Source organism: Geotrypetes seraphini, chromosome 11, assembly GCF_902459505.1.
Source record: "Geotrypetes seraphini chromosome 11, aGeoSer1.1, whole genome shotgun sequence".
Classification (NCBI taxonomy): domain Eukaryota; kingdom Metazoa; phylum Chordata; class Amphibia; order Gymnophiona; family Dermophiidae; genus Geotrypetes; species Geotrypetes seraphini.
In genome coordinates, this window is record NC_047094.1 from 129277099 (window position 1) to 129299788 (window position 22690).

Sequence of the window (22690 nt, forward strand, 5' to 3'; positions counted from 1 at the left end):
ATGCATCTACATTCGTCACTTTTTCACAACTCCTTGTTTTCTGGTAAATTAAATCCCGAATCGCTAGATGCTGATGATTTCTTAGACCAGATTGCTAAACTCCTTCAAAGTCACAGAGAAATACAGGTCTGTGATTTATTCCGTGTTGTTGTACTTGTAATAAGAAACAAGGGTGGTGGGGGTCGTAGGGTGTTAAAATCTATACTGTTTAGCCAGATTTTGCAGAAAAAAAGGATGTATTTAATAGATTTGAATAACACAGGCAATAACCTGTGTTTTGCCGGTAGCCTTACAGCACTTATGTCCCCCGTAAAACTCACAGATGCTGAACTGTTAATAGGTGCTGAAAAGCTACATAATGATTTGGGGTGGTCGGTACATAAAAAAGTCATGCTCAATGATGTAGCAACCATAGAATAACATTTAAAGATAAATATAAGAGTTGTGTTTTATACAAACTCGTGGTGTTGCTTTAAAACATCAGACCAGCCCGTTTATCCAAAAACGGTTTTCTTATTGCTACATGACGATCATTTCTACAGCATAACCGATGTCAAAAAATTCTACGGGGAGCATAATTTCTGTACTTTTTGCCAGAAGCCCTATAGTCACGACCACTCCTGTATGTTATGGTGTCGTCTTTGTTCGACACAGACATGTTTGAACAATGACGGTATACAGCAGAGGTATCCTAATTGCAAGATGTGTTGTCGCTCTAAAGACTGTTTAGATAGACATATGCAGCTGGCACAGAAAAAAGAAGTGGAGTGTTTATCTAAAACACTGTGTCTGAAATGTGAGTCCTATGTGAACGAAAAACATAAATGTAAGGGTAGGATGTGTAAGCTATGCAGTGAACCCTTAAGCGGTGATGACATACACTTATGTTTTATGACACCCATCGATAAACTCAAAACATCTGAAAAGTATATTATTTACGATTGCAAATATATGCAGGAAACGGGCTGGCACATTCTTAATTACATATATGCCGAGGACTTGTACGAAACAAGAAAATGGGAATTCAAGGGTCTTGAGTGTATTTTTGCCTTTATACAGATTTTTTGTGACAAAAAATTTAAAGACTATACCTTCATAGCCCATAATGCCAAAGGCTATGACGGGTATTTTGTTCTTAGCCAACTGTTAAAGGAAAAGATGGACACAGATCTGTTGGTTCAAGGTGGTAAGCTTTTACAAATCATAGTAGAACCTTTAGCTATTCGTTTCATAGACTCTCTAAATTTCCTACCTATGAAACTTAGGAAACTTCCAAAGGCCTTAGGTTTTCCAGGCTGTAAGGGTTATTTCCTGCATTTTTTTAATACTCAGGAAAATCAAAACTATGTGGGGCATATGCCGGATATGGAGCATTATGGTGTGGGAAACATGATGCCTGAAGAAAAAGAGGAATTTTTAAAATGGTACAAGGACAACCAGCACAAGACGTTTGATTTGCAAAAAAAGCTGGCTTATTACTGTCAACAGGATGTGGCTATTTTGTGACAGGCATGTGTTCTCTACAGAGCAGAAATCATGAAAATGACACAGAAAGATGTGGTTGTAGAACGTGAGGGTACTTCAGAAATTCTGCTTCTTTGACTTCCTTTTGCCTGCGTGTCGCCCGATAGCATCAAAGGGACAGTGAACTGAAACACCTCCTTGTTTCCTGACTTCCTTTTGCCTGCGTATCTCTCGATTAACATCAAAAGGACAATAAAGCCAGATGGGCCGGTCTCTGCCACACCTCCTTGCCCTAGGTGTTGTCAAAACAAGGAACAAAAGAGCAGGACTAATCGTAATAGCAGGACCAGCTGTTTATGCTTTTACTATGAACTCCGCAGTTTGCATCCTATATAAGACCAGAATTCTGACCCTGACAGGAGAACCCAAGACGTCTCCAGGAACAGGATCCAAGATGTCTCAAGGGGCAGTCTCCCGTGTCTACTCGCCTATCTATTGAGGGGTTCCCAATTGTGAAGGTAGAGTGTTTGCCTGAGATACGGTGATGCTATTTTATTCTTATATATATATATGTATAATAAAGTGTGATTGTTTATGCTTTATATTGTCTGTGTGCTTTTTTGAGTGTCACTGATCATCCCATTTGACAGAAATAAGTGGCAGGACAGATGGTTGTTGCCATTGCAAAAGGTTATGTGATTGTTGAAATCTATGAAATCTGGCAATTCGAGCAAAAATCTGACAGTCTCTTTTCTGAATACATCAAAATACACCTCCGTCAAAAACAAGAGGCTTCTGACTACCCCCGGTAGTGCAATGATACAGAAAAACAAAACATGTGCATCTCTGATTTCTATAGAAAAGAAGGTGTACTTTTGCGGGCAGACCATATTCAGCTAAACCCTGCTAAACGCCAAATAGCAAAACTTTTCTTAAATTCTCTGTGGGGAAAATTTGGTCAAAGGACAAACCTGCCTATCGTTAGCATTATCAGAGAGCCCGATGATCTCTTTAAATATCTGTTTTCCCCTGAATTTGAGGTTTCATAATGTTTTCATAGTCTGTTTTACAATAGCCTATGCGCGTTTAGAGTTGTACAAACTTCTAGACAGTCTACAAGAACGTTGTCTGTACCACGATACAGATTCTGTGATATTTGTGAGCCGCGAGGGTGACTGGAACTCCCCTCTGGGCGATTATTTAGGGGAGCTCACCAGTGAGATATCTGTCGGTGAACATATAACTGAGTATGTATCAGCGGGTCCTAAAACATACGGTTACAAACTGACAAGTGGAAAGACCTGTATGAAAGTGAAAGGGATAACGTTAAATGTAGAAAACAGCCAGAAAATCAATTTTACTAGTTTAAAAGATCTAGTTTTTGACTACAAACCGGGTGCAGAGGGTTTACCCCAGAAAAAGATAGGGGTGCAACAAACCGGTATTATAAGAAACAAAAAGAGGTGGGCTATAGAGACCGGTGTGATTAAAAAAACACAGCAAGTTGTGTATGACAAAAGAGTGAAGGAGGAGGATGGGTTCAGCATACTACCCTACAGATACTAGCACGGTGGATGCCCGCTGGTCGCACCCTTTCTCTTGTCTGTTAGCAGGACCGTCCAATTCAGGCAAGAGCTTCTTTGTTAAAAAACTGTTAGAACACGCTGGCCGTGTATTGTCTGTCATACCTGACAATATTTTTTGGTGTTATAGTTGTTGGCAACCTTTGTATAAAGAAATGTTAAATAAATATCCTTTTATTACTTTTACGGACATTTTGCCTGATACTTTTAACGATGACCGAATATTTCCAACCCATAAAGTAAACTTGGTTATTATAGATGATCTAATGGATTCTGCCTGTAAAAGCGGCGAAATAGAGAATGCCTTTACTAAGTACGTACATCACAGAAACCTGAGCATCATATATATAGTTCAGAATGTTTTCTGCCAGGGTAAAACAAGCCGGACTATAACTTTAAACACCAAATACATGGTTCTCTTTAAGAATCCTAGAGATAAGTTACAGATAGCCATTCTGGCTAGGCAGATGTACCCTGGAAAATCAAAATTCTTTTTAGAGGCCTTCGAGGATGCCACCAGAAAGCCGTACGGCTATCTCTGTGTGGACTTAAATACCACAACGCCTGAGGCTTACAGATTGAGAACGGATATTTTCCCGCCAGACTGGACAATGGTATATTGTGTAAAACCACAATCAACTCGTAAAAGGCTGTGAAAACATAACCAGATCCCTTCAAATACGCTGGGGCGTGTCTCAGGTAACATGTCTAGCCGTATAAAGAGAAACCTGCCCCTTTTAAAACTTTTAGTCCAAGCCTCGCTGCAGCACAGAAAAGCCATCCTGAATACAGCATCTGATGATTTGGTGGATGCTATAGCTGAAATCGCTCTCAACACCCTAAAAGGTAACATCCCGCTTTCACAAAACCAGATAAAGGTTTTAAAAGGGAAGCGTCACGCTATAAAAAGACTGTGTGATAAAAGATTAACCCTTAAGAAAAAAAAAATGCAGTTGGTGAAACAATCGGGCGGATTTATAGGGCCCTTGTTAAGTTTTGCTATACCATCTGGAAATATTGAAGTTTCATTACAGCTTCCGGCCGCCTGATCCATCATGCTCCCCTCATTCTTGACCTTCTTGAGGCCGTACAACTACCCTCACGTATTTCTGTTATGCACTGCCATGCTTACAGACGCGTGACGGACCTTGTCTCTCGTGGCAATTCCCTTGCCGACTGCACAACCCGAGCTGCCAGTCTCATTCCTTTTCTGGACACCCATACACCCAAGACACTTCTCAGGAACAGACTTGGGCACCCACTATTTTGGGCCAGTCTGTCCTGAAAGGGGGGTGGACACACTGATACTTCAAACACGAGCACAGCGGATACCCTCATATTCATTCCTCAACACAATTGTCAAAAGATTATGGTCCGACAGTGTGTTGTCGGTTCTAGAATAAAATCCCCAATCAGATGACTGCCACCTCTTGGACACCAACCCTTGGAACATATCCGATGCAGGTTCCTTCTGTAGACTTCACCCACATGCCCACTTCTCATTCCCTCAGTCACCTCCTAGTCGTTACTGAACGCGCCAGGGAAGTAACCCAACACTTCCTAAACGACATAATTCCACGCTTTGGTCTCCCTGTTTCTATAGGCAGTGACAACGGCCCTGCTTTCATTGCCGATGTTGTCCAACAAACTGTTCAGGCCCTCCAAATTGAATAGAAATTATATGCTGCTTACCATCCTGAGAGCTCTGGTCAGGTCGAAAGAATGAACAGAACTCTTAAGACCCTACTCACGAAACGAAACGAATTGAAGAAACCAATCTGTCCTGGCCTGTCCTGCTGCCCTCTGTCCTATTTCAGATTAGATGCACCCCATCTAAACCCACTAAATTGTCCCCATTTGAGCTCATGTTCGGCCGACCACCACCTATTATGAATCCAGACCCTGGTTCTTTTGCTACTCTGGGATCAGATATCTTCCAGAGTCAGGTCCAAACCTTAGCTAAGGGCCTTCAAGAGCTCCACAACCCACTATCGATAGCTACACAAGTCCATGGGTATGTCCTTGGAAATACAGTATGGCTAAAACTTGGAAGTCATATCCCCTGAAACCTAGATGGATAGGTCCTTTTACTGTCCTAATTTCTTCTCTTACAGTTGTCAAGGTGTCCGGACATGAAACTTGGTTCCACTACAACACGGATCTTCAGCTGAACCTCAAAAAGTTCTGAATATTTACCATTGTACTTAGCAGGTGTTCTGAATATAATTCTTTATAAGTGTTTGAGTTTAATTGACTGCCTGTAGTTCACCACTGCCTTTAGCAAGTGTCTTGAGTATAACTGTTTGAAGTTTTCTAAGTTGTGCCTGAAAGAAAAATGAGTTTCCTATGTTAGTATATATATATATATGATATTTGTGTTGCCCTCACTTATGTTTCTTTCTTCTGTAGTTCTTTCCTATTGTGTACTTAAATGGGCCACCCCGTGCGCGGATCGCCGGACAAGATGGACCTCGGTCTGATCCGGTGAAGGCATTTCTTATGTTCTTACTTAACAAGTGCCCCTAGCCCTTTTGCCTGATGTTTGTTTGCATGAAGGAGTTAAGTACAGAAAGTGTCAAACATCAGAGGGTATTTTCTGTTTCCAACCTACTGGTGATGAAGTTTAAAAGTGGGTGGAAATCTGCATTGATAATGTTGAGGGTCCACTTATCAACTAGACTCTTAGTGTAGACCCCACTCGCCCTGTGTTTGTATTTTGATACATGTGTACTATTTGATGTTGCCCAGGGTCATGGTTTTGCCCCTAATACAGTTTTGTGTGGCTCCCTAGATTGACAGCGTTATTATTGTGCTAAGTACCGTATTTGCCGGCGTATAAGACGACTGGGCGTATAAGACGACCCCCCAACTTTTAGTTAAAATATAGAGTTTTGTTATATACTCGCCGTATAAGACTACCCCTTCTTCCGCACACCTTCTCTACCGCCCCGGGTGCAGCACAGCCGGCCAGGTCCCCTTACTTTTGTGGCACTTCCCCGACCGACCGACAACAGCCCCGGTCTGACAAACCTCCCTGCCCTTAACCGCGAATCTAAATTACCTTCTTACAGCTGCTGTAAGAAGGTAATTTAGATTCGCGGCTACAGGGCAGGGAGGATTGTCGGACCCGGGCTGTTATCGGTCGATCGGGGAAGTGCCACAAAAGTAAGGGAACCTGGCCGGCTGTGCTGCAACCGGGGCGGGGCGGCCGCCCCTCTCTCTTGGTAGCCACTCGAACCGCGAGGCTACTCTCCTTCTCCTTATCTGCCTTGCCTGCAGCACAGAGCCGAACGGAAGTCTTCCCGACGTCAGCGCTGACGTCGGAGGGAGGGAGGGCTTTGTTTAAGCTTTGTTTAAGCCCTCCCTCCCCTCCGACGTCAGCGCTGACGTCGGGAAGACTTCCGTTCGGCTCTGTGCTGCAAGCAGAGAAGGTAGGGAGAAGTAGAGCCGCGTACATCCAGAAGACTGAGCATCCAGCCCCGCAGGAGCCCCGCGACCCTCGGAGGCGTCCCCATGGGATCCTCGCGACCCTAGGGGGCGTCCCCACGGGATCCCCGCGACCCTAGGGGCGTCCCCGTGCAGCTCTCTAATGTAAAGTAAGGGCATGTAAACAGTACCCGGCGTATAAGACGACCCCCGACTTTGGGGAGGATTTTAAGGTACTGAAAAGTCGTCTTATACACCGGCAAATACGGTATATATGTCTGTATAACCTGATGCCTTTAAGAACTGCCTCTATGAGGAAACCTTCACTAATGGTGGAGCCTGTCCTTTATGAGAAAGTGTCTCGTGAGCTACCCACAATAACCCACACAAATATCCCCCTAATATCCCCTCTGCCTCCCTTACTATAGGTCCTAGCTCCAGCCCCTTGTGTACTACAGGCCACTGTAATCCCATGGTTTTCACTATCACTGACCCATATAACTGGAATGCCAATGTCCAAGTCCAGAAGGCCAGAGACCGCATGGCATTGTATATTGATGGTAAAAGGTGAGACCCAAGTACTGATGTATATGTCCGTATTGTATCCCGCTCATGTGCTCCTGTCCATCACTCTGTGGTGTTTCCCCAGTTTTATGAAATTATGAAAGTAGATACTGATATCCTGTAATCACTAGAAATCTGTTTATACAGTTTGCTGAAACTATAGGTCAGACTCTTAATGTTAGCAATTGTTTTGTATGAGGAGGGACTGGTATGGGAGAACAGTGGCTATGGGAGGCAAAGCAGCTGGACATGTTAAACCTGACTTCACAGACCCTCACTTTTACATCAGGTCCGCGACCTTCACGATGGGCCTTGCGAACCTCCATTGTTGCTTCCCACTGTCTTCAGCGCCCTTCAGACACTGCTTAATGAAACTTCCTATGAATGATGGTCAGCTCCTGATAGTTGATATTGGCTCTGTAATCTGTTTGCCTACTCTTAGTTGCCTGCTAACTGGACTGGTACATGTGTACTTTGCATGATCCGTCCCAGCTTCTTCCTGTTACCGCTGGCCGATGGTGAACACCTGGGAGCCCCTGTATTTGACAACAAGGGTCGCTAAAAGTGGTCTACTGCCACTAATTCCCTTAAAATAGGTGAATGGAGTGATGACTGGCCTGCAGAATGGATCATTGCTGTTTACGGACCTGCCACATGGACTGAGGATGACACATGGGGCTATCAGACCCCAATCTATATGCTGAACTGCATTATTTGTCTACAAGCTGTACTCGAACTGATAACTAATGAGACCACCCGAGCTTTGAGTACCATTGGCAGAGCGAATGCTAAAAAGCACACTGCTATCTATCAGAACTGCCTAGCTCTAGACAGAAGGTGGTGTCTGTGGTAAATTCAACCTCTCCAACTGCTGCCTTGAACTTGAGTAAAGTGATTGAGGACGATGTGGATCGTATCACCAAACTGGCTCATGTTCCTGTCCAGATCTGGCGTGACCTTACTGCAGACTGGATCTCTGGTGCCTTCGGCTCCTGGTTGCCCTCTGGTTCAGCACTGAAGACCATCTTGCTGGTTGCTGCCCTGTCTTCTCTGCTCCTTTGCTGCCTGCCCTGTGTGGTCCCCATAGCCATAAAGCTGCTCCACTGAACTATGGACTCTGCTGTCAACCGTTCCACTGCTGCATTGGCCCTTGCCCTCTCCCAGTATCGTCCCTTACCCACTGGGGACCCTGACTTTCCTGACCCCTAACTTTATTTTGTCAGGCTTGGCTCCTTAGGTACGCCAGCCTGAAAGGGGGGAATGTAGGGTCATGAAATGGTTAACTGTTGTTTAAAATATTGCTCTGGCCTACATAGCTGAAAACAGTGTACAATCTACTGACCTCATCTGCCTAAAATGTATGTCCCTACCTTACCACATTGTAAGCTAAATAGATAAGAGTTTGAGCCATGATGTACCCTGCCCTTCTGTACATGCAACATTTAGACCTTTAAGATTTAGATAAGCAGAGAAATGAGCTAGTTTCCTATAGGACTATAAGTTGTATCCTTGAACCTATCATAAGTGCTGGCTTAGGACCAATAATAATTGTAGAAAAGTTATAGAAGTAACAAATGAAAATTGTAGTTTTTGCAAATATTTAGTTTGCGTATGCTTAGTGAAAAGGGCATAAAAGTCCATGCATTTCCTGATTCTAACACTCTAGTAAGCAGGCTGTTAACTGCACTAGAGTCCGGTATGCTGTAATAAACCTCTTGTACTTTCTTCACGCCTCTGACTTTGTGTGTCCAAGTGACCTTTCAACACCACCACTGATTTCAATGCTTCTACGTGGGCCGATGAAAGTGGTAAAATATGTTCGGGTGGGGGATCCGCCATCTTGGCTTAAGCAGGCTTACCACGCTACCAATCTTTCTTCTTGCAGGCAAGATTAGAGTAGAAATCGTAGCGAGGAGCCCCGAAAATTGAAAGATTTAAATGGGGATGGCGTTGGGGAGCAGGGAAAGCACGTGACCTCCAGAATCGAGTCTTGTAATGGAAGGAGGAGGGAGATGGAGGAGAGTTTGTTGGGAAGAATGCAGGGATAGAGGGGAAGCATACTTGTAGGGAATGAGTATACTGGAAATGTACTCCAGAATAGATGGAAAGAGACCCTTGTAAATCAGCAGGAGTAATTTGTAATTAATCCAAAAAGAAATAGGTAACCAGTGTTCTTGTTTGAATAACGGGATTATGTGATCAAATTTATGTGCATTATGTAGACATTTGATGACAGTTGATTGAACAAAGTTGTAGACACTTCAGTGAAGATAAGGGTAGGCCCAAAAAGAGTGCAGTGATGACATGTGAAAGAAGAAGGATATGGATACACTGAAGCAGAAAGGATCCATTGCAGAGCACATTATCAATATGAGGTTTAAACATAAGTTTGGAGTCAAAAATAAATCCCAGAATGCAGGACATCTTTGTCATAATGTCCATGGTGTCAGAAAAGTTGACTTTTCCAGGCCACTGGAGACATATGTCTGCATTAACTAACAGGGAAGACCTGTCCTACTGCACTAGTTAAGAGCTCACATAAAATATTCTAAAGTAATAATTCTTTTTAGAAATATTAAGGAAACAATAAAACCAAAAAAATATTGAAAACAGCATTACTTACGAGAAGATTCTTCAAATGTGATAAAATAGCTTTGTTTCAGCATTGTTTGGCAGATTGGGGGGGAAGGACTGCTGCATGCTCAGATTTTACACTAGTTCTCAGCACTGGGAGAGCTTTCTGTTCTGGTACCATCAGATGATTTCACTCACTTGCCTGATTTAATTCTGCTAGTCAATGAAAAACCAGTCTACCATAATTAAACATCAACACTTCTTACTCACCCAGCAGCAAGAAGATGATGTGTGATTTCATTGCTCTTCCTGTCATTGAAAAACACACAAAATTATTATAATTTGAACAGGATTCCAATCTGCTAAGCAATTTAGAACTTAAAATGGAATGCACAGACAGGCACCATGCATCCTGTAGTTAGACTGCTACCAGTAAGTTGAGAGTAGAATAAAACATTAATATTCTTCTTCTTCTTCTTCTTCTTCTTCGAGACAATATTGTACTTATTCAAGTAGAAGCAGCTCCTTCCCTGATAAGGCTCACCCACTCGAGCCAATTGGTAATTTCACAGAAGCATTACATATCTGGATAATGCTGCTGAAAATTGTTAGTAATAGGCAGTGGCGTACCTAGCATATGTAAAAATAACACTTTCAATGGGAGACTAATGTGGTCATAAGATGTTATAGTGGTACAAATTTTTTGCAGAAGCAATGAGAAACCAGTGCCAGCTCTTAATTGCTCAAAAAGAAGGAAAAAACCTCAGAAAAGGCCCTCCCACCGCCACAATAGTGGATGTAAGGTGGTTAAGCGATAACCTCATAGGCAAAACTTTCATTCAGAAGTGAGCAATTGAGTAAAAAACTGTGCTTCACATAAATGCTGAATTATAGATAGAGGAAAAAACCACTTATCTTGAGGCTGATCGGCACACCGACGGAGGCCAGCGTTTCACCGACAGGCTACATCAGGGTGTGACCCGACCGATCAGTCTTATGAAAGCGAATACAAACGCTTCAAAAAAAGTCCAAAAAATGGCTCCCAAAAAATGGACTTTTTTTGAAGCGTTTGTATTCGCTTTTCATAAGACTGATCGGTCGGGTCACACCCTGATGTAGCCTGTCGGTGAAACGCTGGCCTCCGTCAGTGTGCCGATCAGCCTCAAGATAAGTGGTTTTTTCCTCTATCTATAATTCAGCATTTATGTGAAGCACAGTTTTTTACTCAATTGCTCACTTCTGAATGAAGGTTTTGCCTATGAGGTTATCGCTTAACCACCTTACATCCACTATTGTGGCGGTGGGAGGGCCTTTTCTGAGGTTTTTTCCTTCTTTTTGAGCAATTAAGAGCTGGCACTGGTTTCTCATTGCTTCTGCAAAAAATTTGTACCACTATAACATCTTATGACCACATTAGTCTCCCATTGAAAGTGTTGTTTTTACATACATTGGTTTTCAACACATCTGAGTTGTTTATAGCTGTACCTAGCATATGTGACACCCGGGACCCATCATTTTTTGACATCCCCCATCTGTACGAAAAACATGATTTTTAGTAACAAGCCACACGTCACACATGAGTACCTAGGAAAAGGCAGCATCTTACATACTGCAGTGAGCAGTACAACATCAATACATAGTAACATAGTAGATGACGGCAGATCAAGACCCGAATGGTCCATCCAGTCTGCCCAACCTGATTCAATTTAAATTTTTTCTTCTTAGCTATTTCTGGGTAAGAATCCAAAGCTCTACCAGGTACTGTGCTTGGGTTCCTACTGCCAAAATCTCCGTTAAAACCTACTCCAGCCCATCTACACTCTCCCACCCATTGAAGCCCTCCCCAGCCCTTCCTCCACCAAATGGCCATATACACAGACTATGCAAGTCTGCCCAGTACTGGCCTTAGTTCAATTTTTAATATTATTTTCTGATTCTAGATCCTCTGTGTTCATCCCACGCTTCTTTGAACTCAGTCACAGTTTTACTCTTCACCACCTCTCTCGGAGGGGATTCTAGGCATCCACCACCCTCTCCGTAAAGTAGAATTTCCTAACATTGCCTTTGAATCTACCACCCCTCAACCTTAAATTATGTCCTCTGGTTTTACCATTTTCCTTTCTCTGGAAAAGATTATGTTCTACATTAATATCCTTCAAGTATTTGAACATCTGAATCATATCTCCCCTGTCTCTCCTTTCCTCTAGGGCAGGGATAGAGAACTCTGGTCCTCGAGAGCTGTATTCCAGTCGGGTTTTCAGGATTTTCCCAATGAATATGCATGAGATCTATTTTCATGCACTGCTTTCAATGCATATTCATTGGGGAAATCCTGAAAACCCAACTGGACTATGGCTCTCGAGGACCGGAGTTCCCTACCCCTGCTCTAGGGTATATATATTCAGGGCTTCCAGTCTTTCCTCATATGTCTTCCAGCACAAGCCTCCTATCATTTTCGTTGCCCTCCTCTGGACCACTTCAAGTCTTCTTACGTCCTTTGCCAGATACGGTCTTCAAAACTGAACACAATACTCCAAGTGGGGCCTTACCAATGACCTGTACAGGGGCATCAACATCTTCTTCCTTCTACTGGCTACGCCTCTCTTTATATAGCCCAGCATCCTTCTGGCAGCAGCCACTGACTTGTCACACTGTTTTTTCACCTTTAGATCTTTGGACACTATACACCAGGGATCTCAAAGTCCCTCCTTGGGGGCCGCAATCCAGTCGGGTTTTCAGGATTTCCCCAATGAATATGCATTGAAAGCAGTGCATGCACATAGATCTCATGCATATTCAGTGGGGAAATTCTGAAAACCTGACTGAATTGCGGCCCTCAAGGAGGGACTTTGAGACCCCTGCTATATACCCATTGTAAAACTAAACAAGCCAGACTAGTACAGATCAATCTTACACTGTCAATCCTAACAGAAAACCATGTCTTTCGAACACACAGAACACAGAAAACACCTTCGTCTAGTATGGAATATGTCATCACAAACTAACTCCTCCCCCATTTACAAAACTGTAGTGTGGATTTTAGCCACGGTGATAACAGCTCTGACGCTCATAGAATTCTGAGCATCAGAGCTGCTACCACCACGGCTGGTGCTAAAAAACGCTCCACAGTTTTGTAAAAGGGGGGATAAAATAGAAATACATAGACAAAGGTTAAATTGAACCAGCAAGAAGCTGAACTCTGCTTACAATGCAACACCACAGAAATAGTGACATATGTCTCCTAAAGCAATAAATAAATAGAAAATTTTTGTTCTACCTTTGTCTTCTCTGGTTTCTGCTTTCCTCATCTTCTTGTTACTCTCTTCCTTCCATCCACTGTTTGCCATCTCTCTGCCCCTATATGGCATCTTGCCTCCTTCTATGCTCCTTCCAGAAACTGTATGCTGTGACAAATCTAGCTCTCTTCCTAGCTTTGGCACAGGGTTAGTGAAGAAGATCAGTAAACCCCTATGTAGGAGAGCTGACCAGGTTGGCCCGGAGGATTATGTAAGCGCTGACTTTCCTGGAACTAACTTTGAAGAGCCAGACAGTGACTTCCAAGGGGAGTTCAGGTCAGTGTCAGGCTACTCTCCAAAGCCTGCAGTCAGAGCTCAAAGGAACCCGGGAGTTAAGAAACTTCAACTCCCAGAAGACCCGGATCAGAAAAGGAAGTGGTCACAGAAGCAGACACAGCTGCAGGAAGAGTTTTCTCCTTTCCCCCTCTTCAGAGCAGGGAGGGGCGAGTTGAAGACTGTTAAAACAGGGCAGCTGAGTCACAGAGAGGAGGAGCTGAGGAGGCTTCAGGGTGAGCTCAGGAGAAAGCTCACCTCTCCTGAACTGAATCCAGAGGAGCTGAGCCACGACTGGGACATGGTAGACATGTCAGAAGTGCTTGAGATCACAGCTGAGAGGGACTTGCAAAGCTGTGAACCGATGGACATTGGTGTGCCAACTCTGTCTACTGAAGGTTTGGAGGCAATGGACACAAACTGAGCAAAGATGGGCAAGGTTTGGCTATTTTTGTTTCTTACCTGCTTTGCTTAATAGTTTTGAATCTAAAGTTTGGGGTATGCTGAACTGTATGAGCTTATCAAAGTTACTCTCTGAAACACTGCAATCCCTGAACTGGTGCATTAGACTGTCTAACCTTACAAATGACTGAGCGTTTGTGTTTTCCCTCTCTGCACAGCTGGAGGTTAATTGGGAAAAGATAAGAGACTGCAGGAATGTAAGACAAGGACAATTAACAGTTAAGCAGGCGGCTACGTGCCATAGGCATCATGGTAGTCCAAAAGGGTTCCCAGGTGTGCTGAAAGGAGCGCCTCGAGAGAGAGGAAAAATCCAATACATCTCGTCGTTCCCACATCAGAGAGTAATCATCTGGCACCGCCAGAGAGAGCAGTCCGGCGCATCCTGGTCAAGCCATTTGAGCAGGATACATTTCAGTGCAAGGGGGACCCGTCCACTTAAGAAAGGCAGCTGCCCCCCGAATCCTGGGGGAAAAGTGGGGGACTGCGCCAAACAAAACCAAGGGAGAGCGGCGGACAGTTATGTGCCAAATGCGCTCCACAAAAAGAAAAATTGCATCCCAAAAAGAAATAATAGCGGGCAAGTCCAAAACATGTGTCCCAAGCCTGCCTCAGGGGTCTGGCATCACGGACAAGCAGCAGACTCTAGGAAACCAGAGAGATAAGCCCTCTAAGAGAAATGTACAATCGGAAGACAAGCTTATAATGTTGTTCCCAAAAAGTAGTATATTTACGATAGGCAGGCAACCTGCGAACAGCGTGCATAATACTTCTTCGGAAATATCTACTGACAGGTCACTTGCCAATGCATCTCTCAATCTAGATTGGTCAAACAAGGGGGACTCATCCTTCAAATGACGATGATGAAATTTAAGAGGAACAGGGAGTTGGGAGCTAATAGTAAAGGCCGTAGACAACAACTCTTGACAAGGAGCCGTGAGGGAAACGGAGGGCATAGAATTAAGGTAGTGGTGAACTTGCATATATGCAAAATAATCAGCGGGAGGAAGAGCAAATTCCTACCGCAACTGAACGAAGGACTTAATCTTTCCATCATTGTCAACTAATTGAAACACATAATGAATGCCCCCTGTTTCCCATCTAACAAAGCTCACCCCATCAACCCCAAGAAAAAAATTACTATTAAAGCAAATAGGAAGAAAAGGAGTAACGATAGGAGAAACAGAATGAAATTTACAGACCCAGCGCCAGGCCTTTCGCAAAGAGCGATACAGTACCTTACTAGCGAGAGACTCAGGAGAAGGAGAGGGAACAGAATGAAGGTATGCACTAAAGTGTTGAGTCCGGAAACAGGAAAGTTCTAAAGTGGTGTTAGTGAAAGCAGAGGAGCCACGGAAAAAGTCATTAATATGGCGCATGCCGCAACTAACAGTCAAATAGCAAATGTTCAGCAAACCCAGGCCACCCTTATACCACGGGGCCGCCGCCAACTGATACGGTAATCGGGCCTTCTTACCCACCCAAAGAAACCGCTGAACCATGCGCTCCAGGCGTCTCATCTCGGGAAGTCAAGTATAGGGGAAGTACTTGAAATATATACAGCCAACACGGGATAATAAGCATGTTATATAAATGTACGCGGCCTAGAAGTGAAAGTGGTAGACCTCTCCAGAGCTGAAGTTTATTCTGAAGGGCCTGAAACAGCAACTCCACGTTCAGAGAATACAGGTGAGATAAGTCAAGCGGAATAAGTATCCCTAAATATTTCAATGAGGAGTCCGCCCATCGCAAAGGAATGGCCCCCCTCCATGCCGTATGGACCTCAAGATGAGAAGGTAGAGCAATCGACTTATCTAAGTTAAGAGAAAGGCCAGAGTAGAAGCCAAATTCAGAAATAAGATCGAATGCCGCTGAAAGAGTCCTCCGGCCTAGTAAGAATCAAAAACAGGTTGTCAGCGAAGGCCAAAGTCTTCAATTCAATCCCAGTGACAGTAAGTCCCCGCACCTCCGCAAACCCATGAAGAGTACAGAGTAAAGGTTTCAAAGATAAAAGAAAGAGCAAGGGCGAGAGAGGACATCCCTGTCTAGTACCCCAAAGAATAGGAAAGGAATCCGTTCGCATCCCGTTAACTAATAAAGAGGCCCTCAGGTTAGAATAGAAAGAACGTACTGCATTCAGATAGAAGCCACCCAGCCCGACATGTTCAAGGGTACAAAACAAAAAAGACCAGTGGACACTATCAAAGGCTTTGGAAGCATCCAAACTGACAAACACAGCTGGAATATCGTAAAATTGATGACAGTGAGCTAGGGAAAAGAGGACCTTACGAACATTACAGACTGATTGACGACCACGAACGAATCCCACTTGGTTCTCATGGATAAGCGTGGGAAGGTGCGGAGCAAGATGGTCAGCTAGAATACAAGAAAGAAGTTTTAGATCCACGTTAGTCAAAGAAATAGGCCGTTAAGAACTAGGGACGTCAGCCTCTTTACCGGGTTTCAACAATAAAGTAATAAGCGCCTCAGCGTAGCAAGGAAAGGAGCCCCGGGTAATAGCTGTGTTGAAAGAAGCCAACAGAGGGTCACAAACATGAGGAAAAAGAATGCGGTAAAATTCTCCAGAAAAGCCATCGGGACCCAGAGCCTTACCAGAGCGAAGAGCCTTAATAGCAGATTCTAATTCCACTGCTCGGAAAGGACTATTAAGAAGACACGACAGTGTCGGGGAGACGGGGGAGTCCCAAGGACTGAAGATAATCTACCATCAAGTCTATAGAAGCATCTTAGGAGCGTCATACAACTGCTGAAAGAAATCAAAGAGGACCCCAGAAACATCCGATATATGCGTCACCCAGCCCCCACCCGGGGTTCGAAGAGACAGAATCGGTTTCCTGCTGGAATGAGTGGTTACTAAGCGTGCCATAAGTTGCCCCAGCTTGTTACCAAATCGGTGAAAACGATGTTTATAATAGGCCACCCATTTCTGAAAAGTGAAGAGGAGAGTTGAGCGTCCCCTGAGTAGACAAATAATGTTCCCGAGTTTCCTCCGAGGGAGCCGAGTGGAAAGACCACTTAGCAATACGTAGGGCTCTCTCTAAGGTGATAATCCCTCTAGAGATACTCAAAAAAGAAATAATCTGACCCCGAATCACTGTTTTAGCAGCCTCCCAAAACAAAACAGAATTGTCCACATATGTGGCATTATTGGTATAATAATCATCCCACTGAGTCTGCAAAAAGGTTTTAAACTCTACATCTTGTGTAAGATAAAATGGAAAGCGCCAAGAAGGTGAGCGAAGATAGGCGACGTCCAAATAAACATCTACCCATAAAGGAGTATGGTCTGAAATATTCAATGGGCCGAGGTGACAGAAGGAAACAACGCCAGAGACATAAAGATATGATCAATCCAAGACCAAGTGTTAAGAGCCCGAGAAAGGTGAGTATAATCACGAACCTCAGGATGGAGAAGACGCCAAGGATCCACCACAGAAAGGGTATTGCAGAAATCAGAAAGAAGACGACCTCTGGCCCCCAGGGAAGTAGAAGAGGTACCCGATTTATCCAAGGCGGGGTCAAAGACCAAATTGAAATCTCCCAAAAGAAGAAGCGTGTCTCCCGAGTAATGAGAACAGAGCTGAGTTAACCTCTGCAGAAAAATAGATCCAGACGAATTGGGACCATATACCACCAAAAGAAGATAACTCTGGTCACCCAAAGTCAAACGTAAAAGAAGATAACGACCATCGACGGCTTTATCGAGCATCTGGACTCCAAGCGGTGAAGACCTATGGACTAACACAGCTATACTACCATGACGGCCTGAAGATGAAGCAAAATAAACCTCCCCCCACCCAAGAACGATGCAATTTAAGGTGTTCTACGTCCATTAAATGAGTCTCTTGTAAACAGGCAATATCCGAATGGTACCGCTGCAAAGCCGCCAGTATTTTAGACCTTTTGACCAGTGAGGTGATGCCCCCCCCCCCCCCCCACATTCCAAGAGGTGAGTCTAAACGGAGTGTTCAGGTGAGAAAGTCAGAGAGAAGCGAAGAAAAGTAGTACAGAAAAAGACAGAATGGGATCCCCAGGAGCCCAGCCACCCCCCGAGGCAGTAGAAACAGGTCAAGCTCAGAACCCAATAAATAAAATATAAACTGTTCAATCTCTCAAAAATCCAAAAACAAGAACCGAAGGAGGACCACCCACCCAACGCTCCACACAAAAACTCGCCCCGCTCCACAAAGGCAGCACAGAACGAGGGAGACACAACAATGTAAACAGAGCCCCAGGCCCCCCAACCAACGAAAGGAACATACAAAAGAAATGGAAGGATACCAGCAAGCCTTAAGAAAAATGAAGAACAAACAGCACCTCCCACACAGCCGGATGGACTGAGACCCCCCACCCCCATAAGCAAAACACAGAAACAAAAGACCCTTCAACGGCAAGCCATGTTAATCTCAAAGAAAAAGTCAATGGTGGGTAATCCAAAACGGGTTCCCCGCCCTAAAGGAAGCACCCCACTCAAACATACTACTCACATACAGTAGAAAGAGAAGAATGTAGATAAAAGGAAAGGTGTTCCTCTGAAAAGAAGCGGGTAAGCGACAGTGTCGGACTCATCTCGGGCCCCAGGACAAGGTAATGCAGAGAGAATCCAGACATAATAGAGACCCCTGAGTCATGTACCAAGGAAGAAATGGAGAAAGAAGCACTCGCCCAAAACACCACACAGCCAACACGCAATACAACCACAACCTCTCAGCCAACACAACCACACAGCCAACACCCAATACACCACACATCATCTCACTCCCCCCAAAGAAACCATTCACCAGTCAAACAATCACACCCAAAGAAAATGCCCAATACAAACTGCACACAAAAACAGAAATGCTCAGTTTACAAAAGCCGAGCCTCAGCATGAAGGGGGAAAATAAGCCCCTCAGCAGATTAACACATAGACTTCAAGAAGCCCCAGCAACTCAACAGTTCAGGTCAATGATGCAGCTGCAGAGCTCGTTTCAGCAGATATAGAATCCACGTAGGCTTGAGATGATTCCACCGAGTCATAGGTCTTCCATCTGGCAGCCGTCCAAATCTTTAACAATGCCGGGTACAGCAGCATGAAGCGATGTTTGCGGGCAGCTAGTGCGGAGCACAAAGGAGAGAAGAGCCATCTACGCTCCTGGAGGGAGGGAGAATAATCCTGGAAGAGCCGAACGGGTTCCCCTTCAAAGGTTAAAGTATTCCTCCACTGCTTATACTGTCACATCAATTCAGCCTTATGGGTATAGTGGCGAATCTTTAATATAACCACTTGGGCCCGCATGCGATCCTCCCACTGTTTGCCGAGGCGGTGTGCTCGCTCTAAAGTTAACGGTCCCATATCCTCGGGTAATGAAAATTCCTTCCGCAACCAGGATTCAACACGAGAGAGGACTCCCAAGTCAGACACCGTTTCCGGGAGACCCACCAACCGTAAATTGCCTCTCCAGGAGAAATTCTCGAGATCATCCAATTTCTCTGCCTGGTGTTTCACCTGCCCCCCAAGCGCGATCAGGTCTGCTGAGGAAGAAGCATGGGCATCTTCAACCGTGGAGACCAGGTTTCCAGGTCTCCGGTGCGCCTCGTGGTGTCTGCGAGCAGATTCTCCAGTGTAGTAAGCTGCCCCGAGAGTTGGTTAAAACAAGCATCGAGCGCTCGAACCACCGAAGCAGAAAGAGTTTTAATATGTTCGGCGGTAAGTTAAAGCGCAGGGCCCGAATCCGCATTTCGAGGAGCGTACAGTCTTTTCCTTCTCAGACCTGGTGGCTCTTCCATTCATCGTTGTTGGGCTAAAATGTTGGACAACTTGTCCATACACCGTCCCTACCATAAGCGTTTTGAAGCAGTAAATATGAAGCAGATTACGGGTGAAAAAGGGCCCAGGGCTCCGGAGCACGAGTCAGGCACGTCCTGCTCTGCTCAACACATCATGTGGTTCTCAGAGTTTGCTTTTATACCTTTCTAATGGAGGTTTAGTTGACAACAATGTCCCACAGATTACAACCTCGTAGGACAACGGAATGGAAGATTCCAGTATCAAATTGATTTTTCCCCATATTGATTTCCAAAAGTTGAGTATCAAAGGACAATAGAACAACAAATGATCCAGTGTCCCTATTTCAAGAGACAATGCCAGAATCTATTAGACTTTGAACTATCTAACTTCTGCAAATGAACTGGAGTCCAAAAAACTATATGTAACAAAAAGAACCAGGTTTGTCTCATAGATAAATGCTTGAGTACCTGATTGTTAAACCGCTTAGATAACCTTGATAGGCGGTATATAAAAACCTAATAAACTTGAAACTAGATACTGATGCTGTACATCTCATCCTCCAAGTCCAAATCCGTGGCCAATGAATAGCAGAAATCTCCTGCGTTATCTCAATGCTCCAAATGTCTTTTTAGGCTAGTTTTTGGCTTCTTATTTGAATATTCAGATAATAATTTATACAACTTGGTGGCCTGATGTCCTTGGAAATCTGTCTGGAAACATAGGCCCGGCAAACTATACAGATTTTCTAAAATTTCACCAATCAGGGAACCCTTTCTGAATGGCCTGTTTCAACTGCAAACTCACAAAAACACCCCTCAAAGACCAGGGCTACATCTCAGAATCTATAGCAAAAAAAGGAGAAAAGACCTCAGTGTCTAACAGGGGCTCTAAAAAAGCTTCCCAAATAGACAAGCCAATCTCAGACAGAGTTTGAAACTGGCAGACACATCCTTGGTCAAAAAACTCCTTCAAACTCCATTAGTATTCAGAGTCACACATCTCGTTTTATAAACTTTGTTTAAATTTTAAATAATTTTTCATAAGTAGTGTCATAAAAATCACTTATCTGAACAGATAGCTGTTTGGACGTAGTCCTGGGGTTAGAAAGCAGGAACAAAAAATGCTCCGTGGGAAGTCAGCTGAAGGCTAATTAAAGCGTGTCCAATGCAACACCAATCCATTGCTTGATACATAAACATCCATTCTACACGATCTGAAGTCCTCTACAGTCCTTGGTTACTTTTTTTTTTTTGTGGTACCGGTGTCCCTCTACCTCTCCTCTTCAGCAAAAGAAGAGCAAAATAGTATAGTTTATTAAAATTTTATTAAACGCTTAGCATAAAATTTCAAAGCATTGTACAATAAAATCTAAAATAAACATTATACCGTACAGGACAGACTAACTTGGGAGGGGGGGAGGGGGGGGGAAGGGTAATAACAAAAGGATAGAAGGGAAAAATTACAATTCTTAAAAAAATAAAAACATAAGGATAAAACCAAAAGGGTAAGATGGGGAAATATTTTAATTTTAGAAAAAAATAAATTAAAAAGTCAAGGGATAAATCAGTCGTAGGCATCTTTAAAAAGAAAGCATTTTAAACTACTCTTAAATTTTAAACTACTCTTAAATTTATCCAGACTTTGTTCTGCTTTTAAGTATAAAGGAAGTGAGTTTCAAATTGAAGGTACAAAACCTTTTAGCAGGTTTGTTTGATTCTACAGTTTTGAAATGGAGTATCTTTTGTCCAAAGATTTAATTTCCTGTAACTTCAGAACATAAGAATTGCCATCTCCAGATCAGACCCTGGATCCATCAAGTCCGGTGATCTGCACACGCGAAGGCCCCGCCAGGTATACCCTGGCATAGTTTTAGTCCCCATATCACTGTATGCTTCTCAAGGGAGATGTGCATCTAATTTACCCTTACCCGTATCACTCTATACCACTCTTAAGGAGATGTGTATCTAGTTTACCCTTAAATCCTAGAACGGTGGATTCTGCAATTACTTCCTTTGGGAGAGCATTCCAGGTGTCCACCACTCGCTGCGTGAAACAGAACTTCCTGATATTCGTCCTGGACCTGTCCCCCCTCAGCTTCAGTCTATGTCCTCTTGTCCGTGTCACACTGGACATTGTAAATAACTGCTTTCCCTGCTCCATTTTGTCGAATCCTTTCAGTATTTTGAAAGTCTCGATCAGATCCCCTCGCAGTCTCCTCTTCTCAAGGGAGAACAACCCCAGTCTCCTAAGTCATTCCTCATAATCCAGGTTCTCCATACCTTTCACTAGCTTCGTTGCTCGTCTCTGCACCCTCTCTAGCAGTTTTATACTTCTTTAGGTATGGAGACCAATGCTGGATGCAGTATTTCAGGTGCGGTCTGACCATGGCTCTGTAGAGCGGTATTATAACTTTCTCTGATCTACTCGTAATTCCCTTCTTTATCATGCCTAGCATTCTATTTGCTTTCTTCGCTGCTGCCGCACATTGTGCCAATGGTTTCAGGGTCCTATCTATCAGTACACCCAGGTCCTTTTCCTGTTTGGTCTTTCCCAGAGCTACACCTGACATACTATACTTGTGATCTTTATTTTTTCTTCCTAAATGCATCACTTTGCATTTTTCCACATTAAAATTCATCTGCCATTTATCTGCTCACTTCTCCAATTGATTCAAGTCACTCTGGAGTTCCTCGCTGTCCTTCTGCGATCTGATTACCCAGCATAGCTTTGTGTCGTCTGCAAACTTGATGATTTCACTGGATGTTCCTTCTTCCAGGTCATTTATGAAAATATTAAATAAGATGGGTCCAAGTACTGAGCCCGGGGTACACCACTAGTCACTTTTTCCCATTCTGAGAACTTCCCATTTATGTCCACTCTCTGTTTTCTGTTCTCTAGCCATTTGCCCATCCATCTTAGTATATCTTCCTCTATTCTACGGCCTTGTAATTTCCTGAGAAGTCTTGCATGTGGAACCTTGTCGAACGCTTTCTGAAAGTCTAAGTATACAATATCCACCGGTTCTCCACTATCAATTTGTCAAAAAATTGAAGTAGGTTCGTCAAGCATGATTTCCCTTTCCTGAAGCCATGTTGACTGGCTCATCAGGTCATGTGTGTCTAGGTGCCGGACTATGCTATCTTTGATCAGCGCCTCAACCATCCTTCCAGGGACAGATGTGAGACTTACAGGTCTGTAGTTGCCTGGCACTCCTCCCGATCCTTTTTTAAATATCGGCGTGACGTTCGCTATCTTCCAGT

The 22690-nt window shown here is 43.9% G+C and overlaps 1 protein-coding gene across 1 annotated transcript in view; it reads right to left on the reverse strand.

The window, feature by feature from the left end:
* The window catches only part of LOC117345873 (alpha-tectorin-like), a 99122-nt gene that overhangs the window by 65300 nt on the left and 11132 nt on the right, over positions 1 to 22690 (reverse strand). Inside the window, exon 2 of the mRNA XM_033915142.1 lies at positions 9882 to 9920. Within this exon, the coding sequence (XP_033771033.1) occupies positions 9882 to 9912 (31 nt within the window). The 5' untranslated portion in view covers positions 9913 to 9920. The remainder of the gene's footprint in view (positions 1 to 9881; positions 9921 to 22690) is intronic.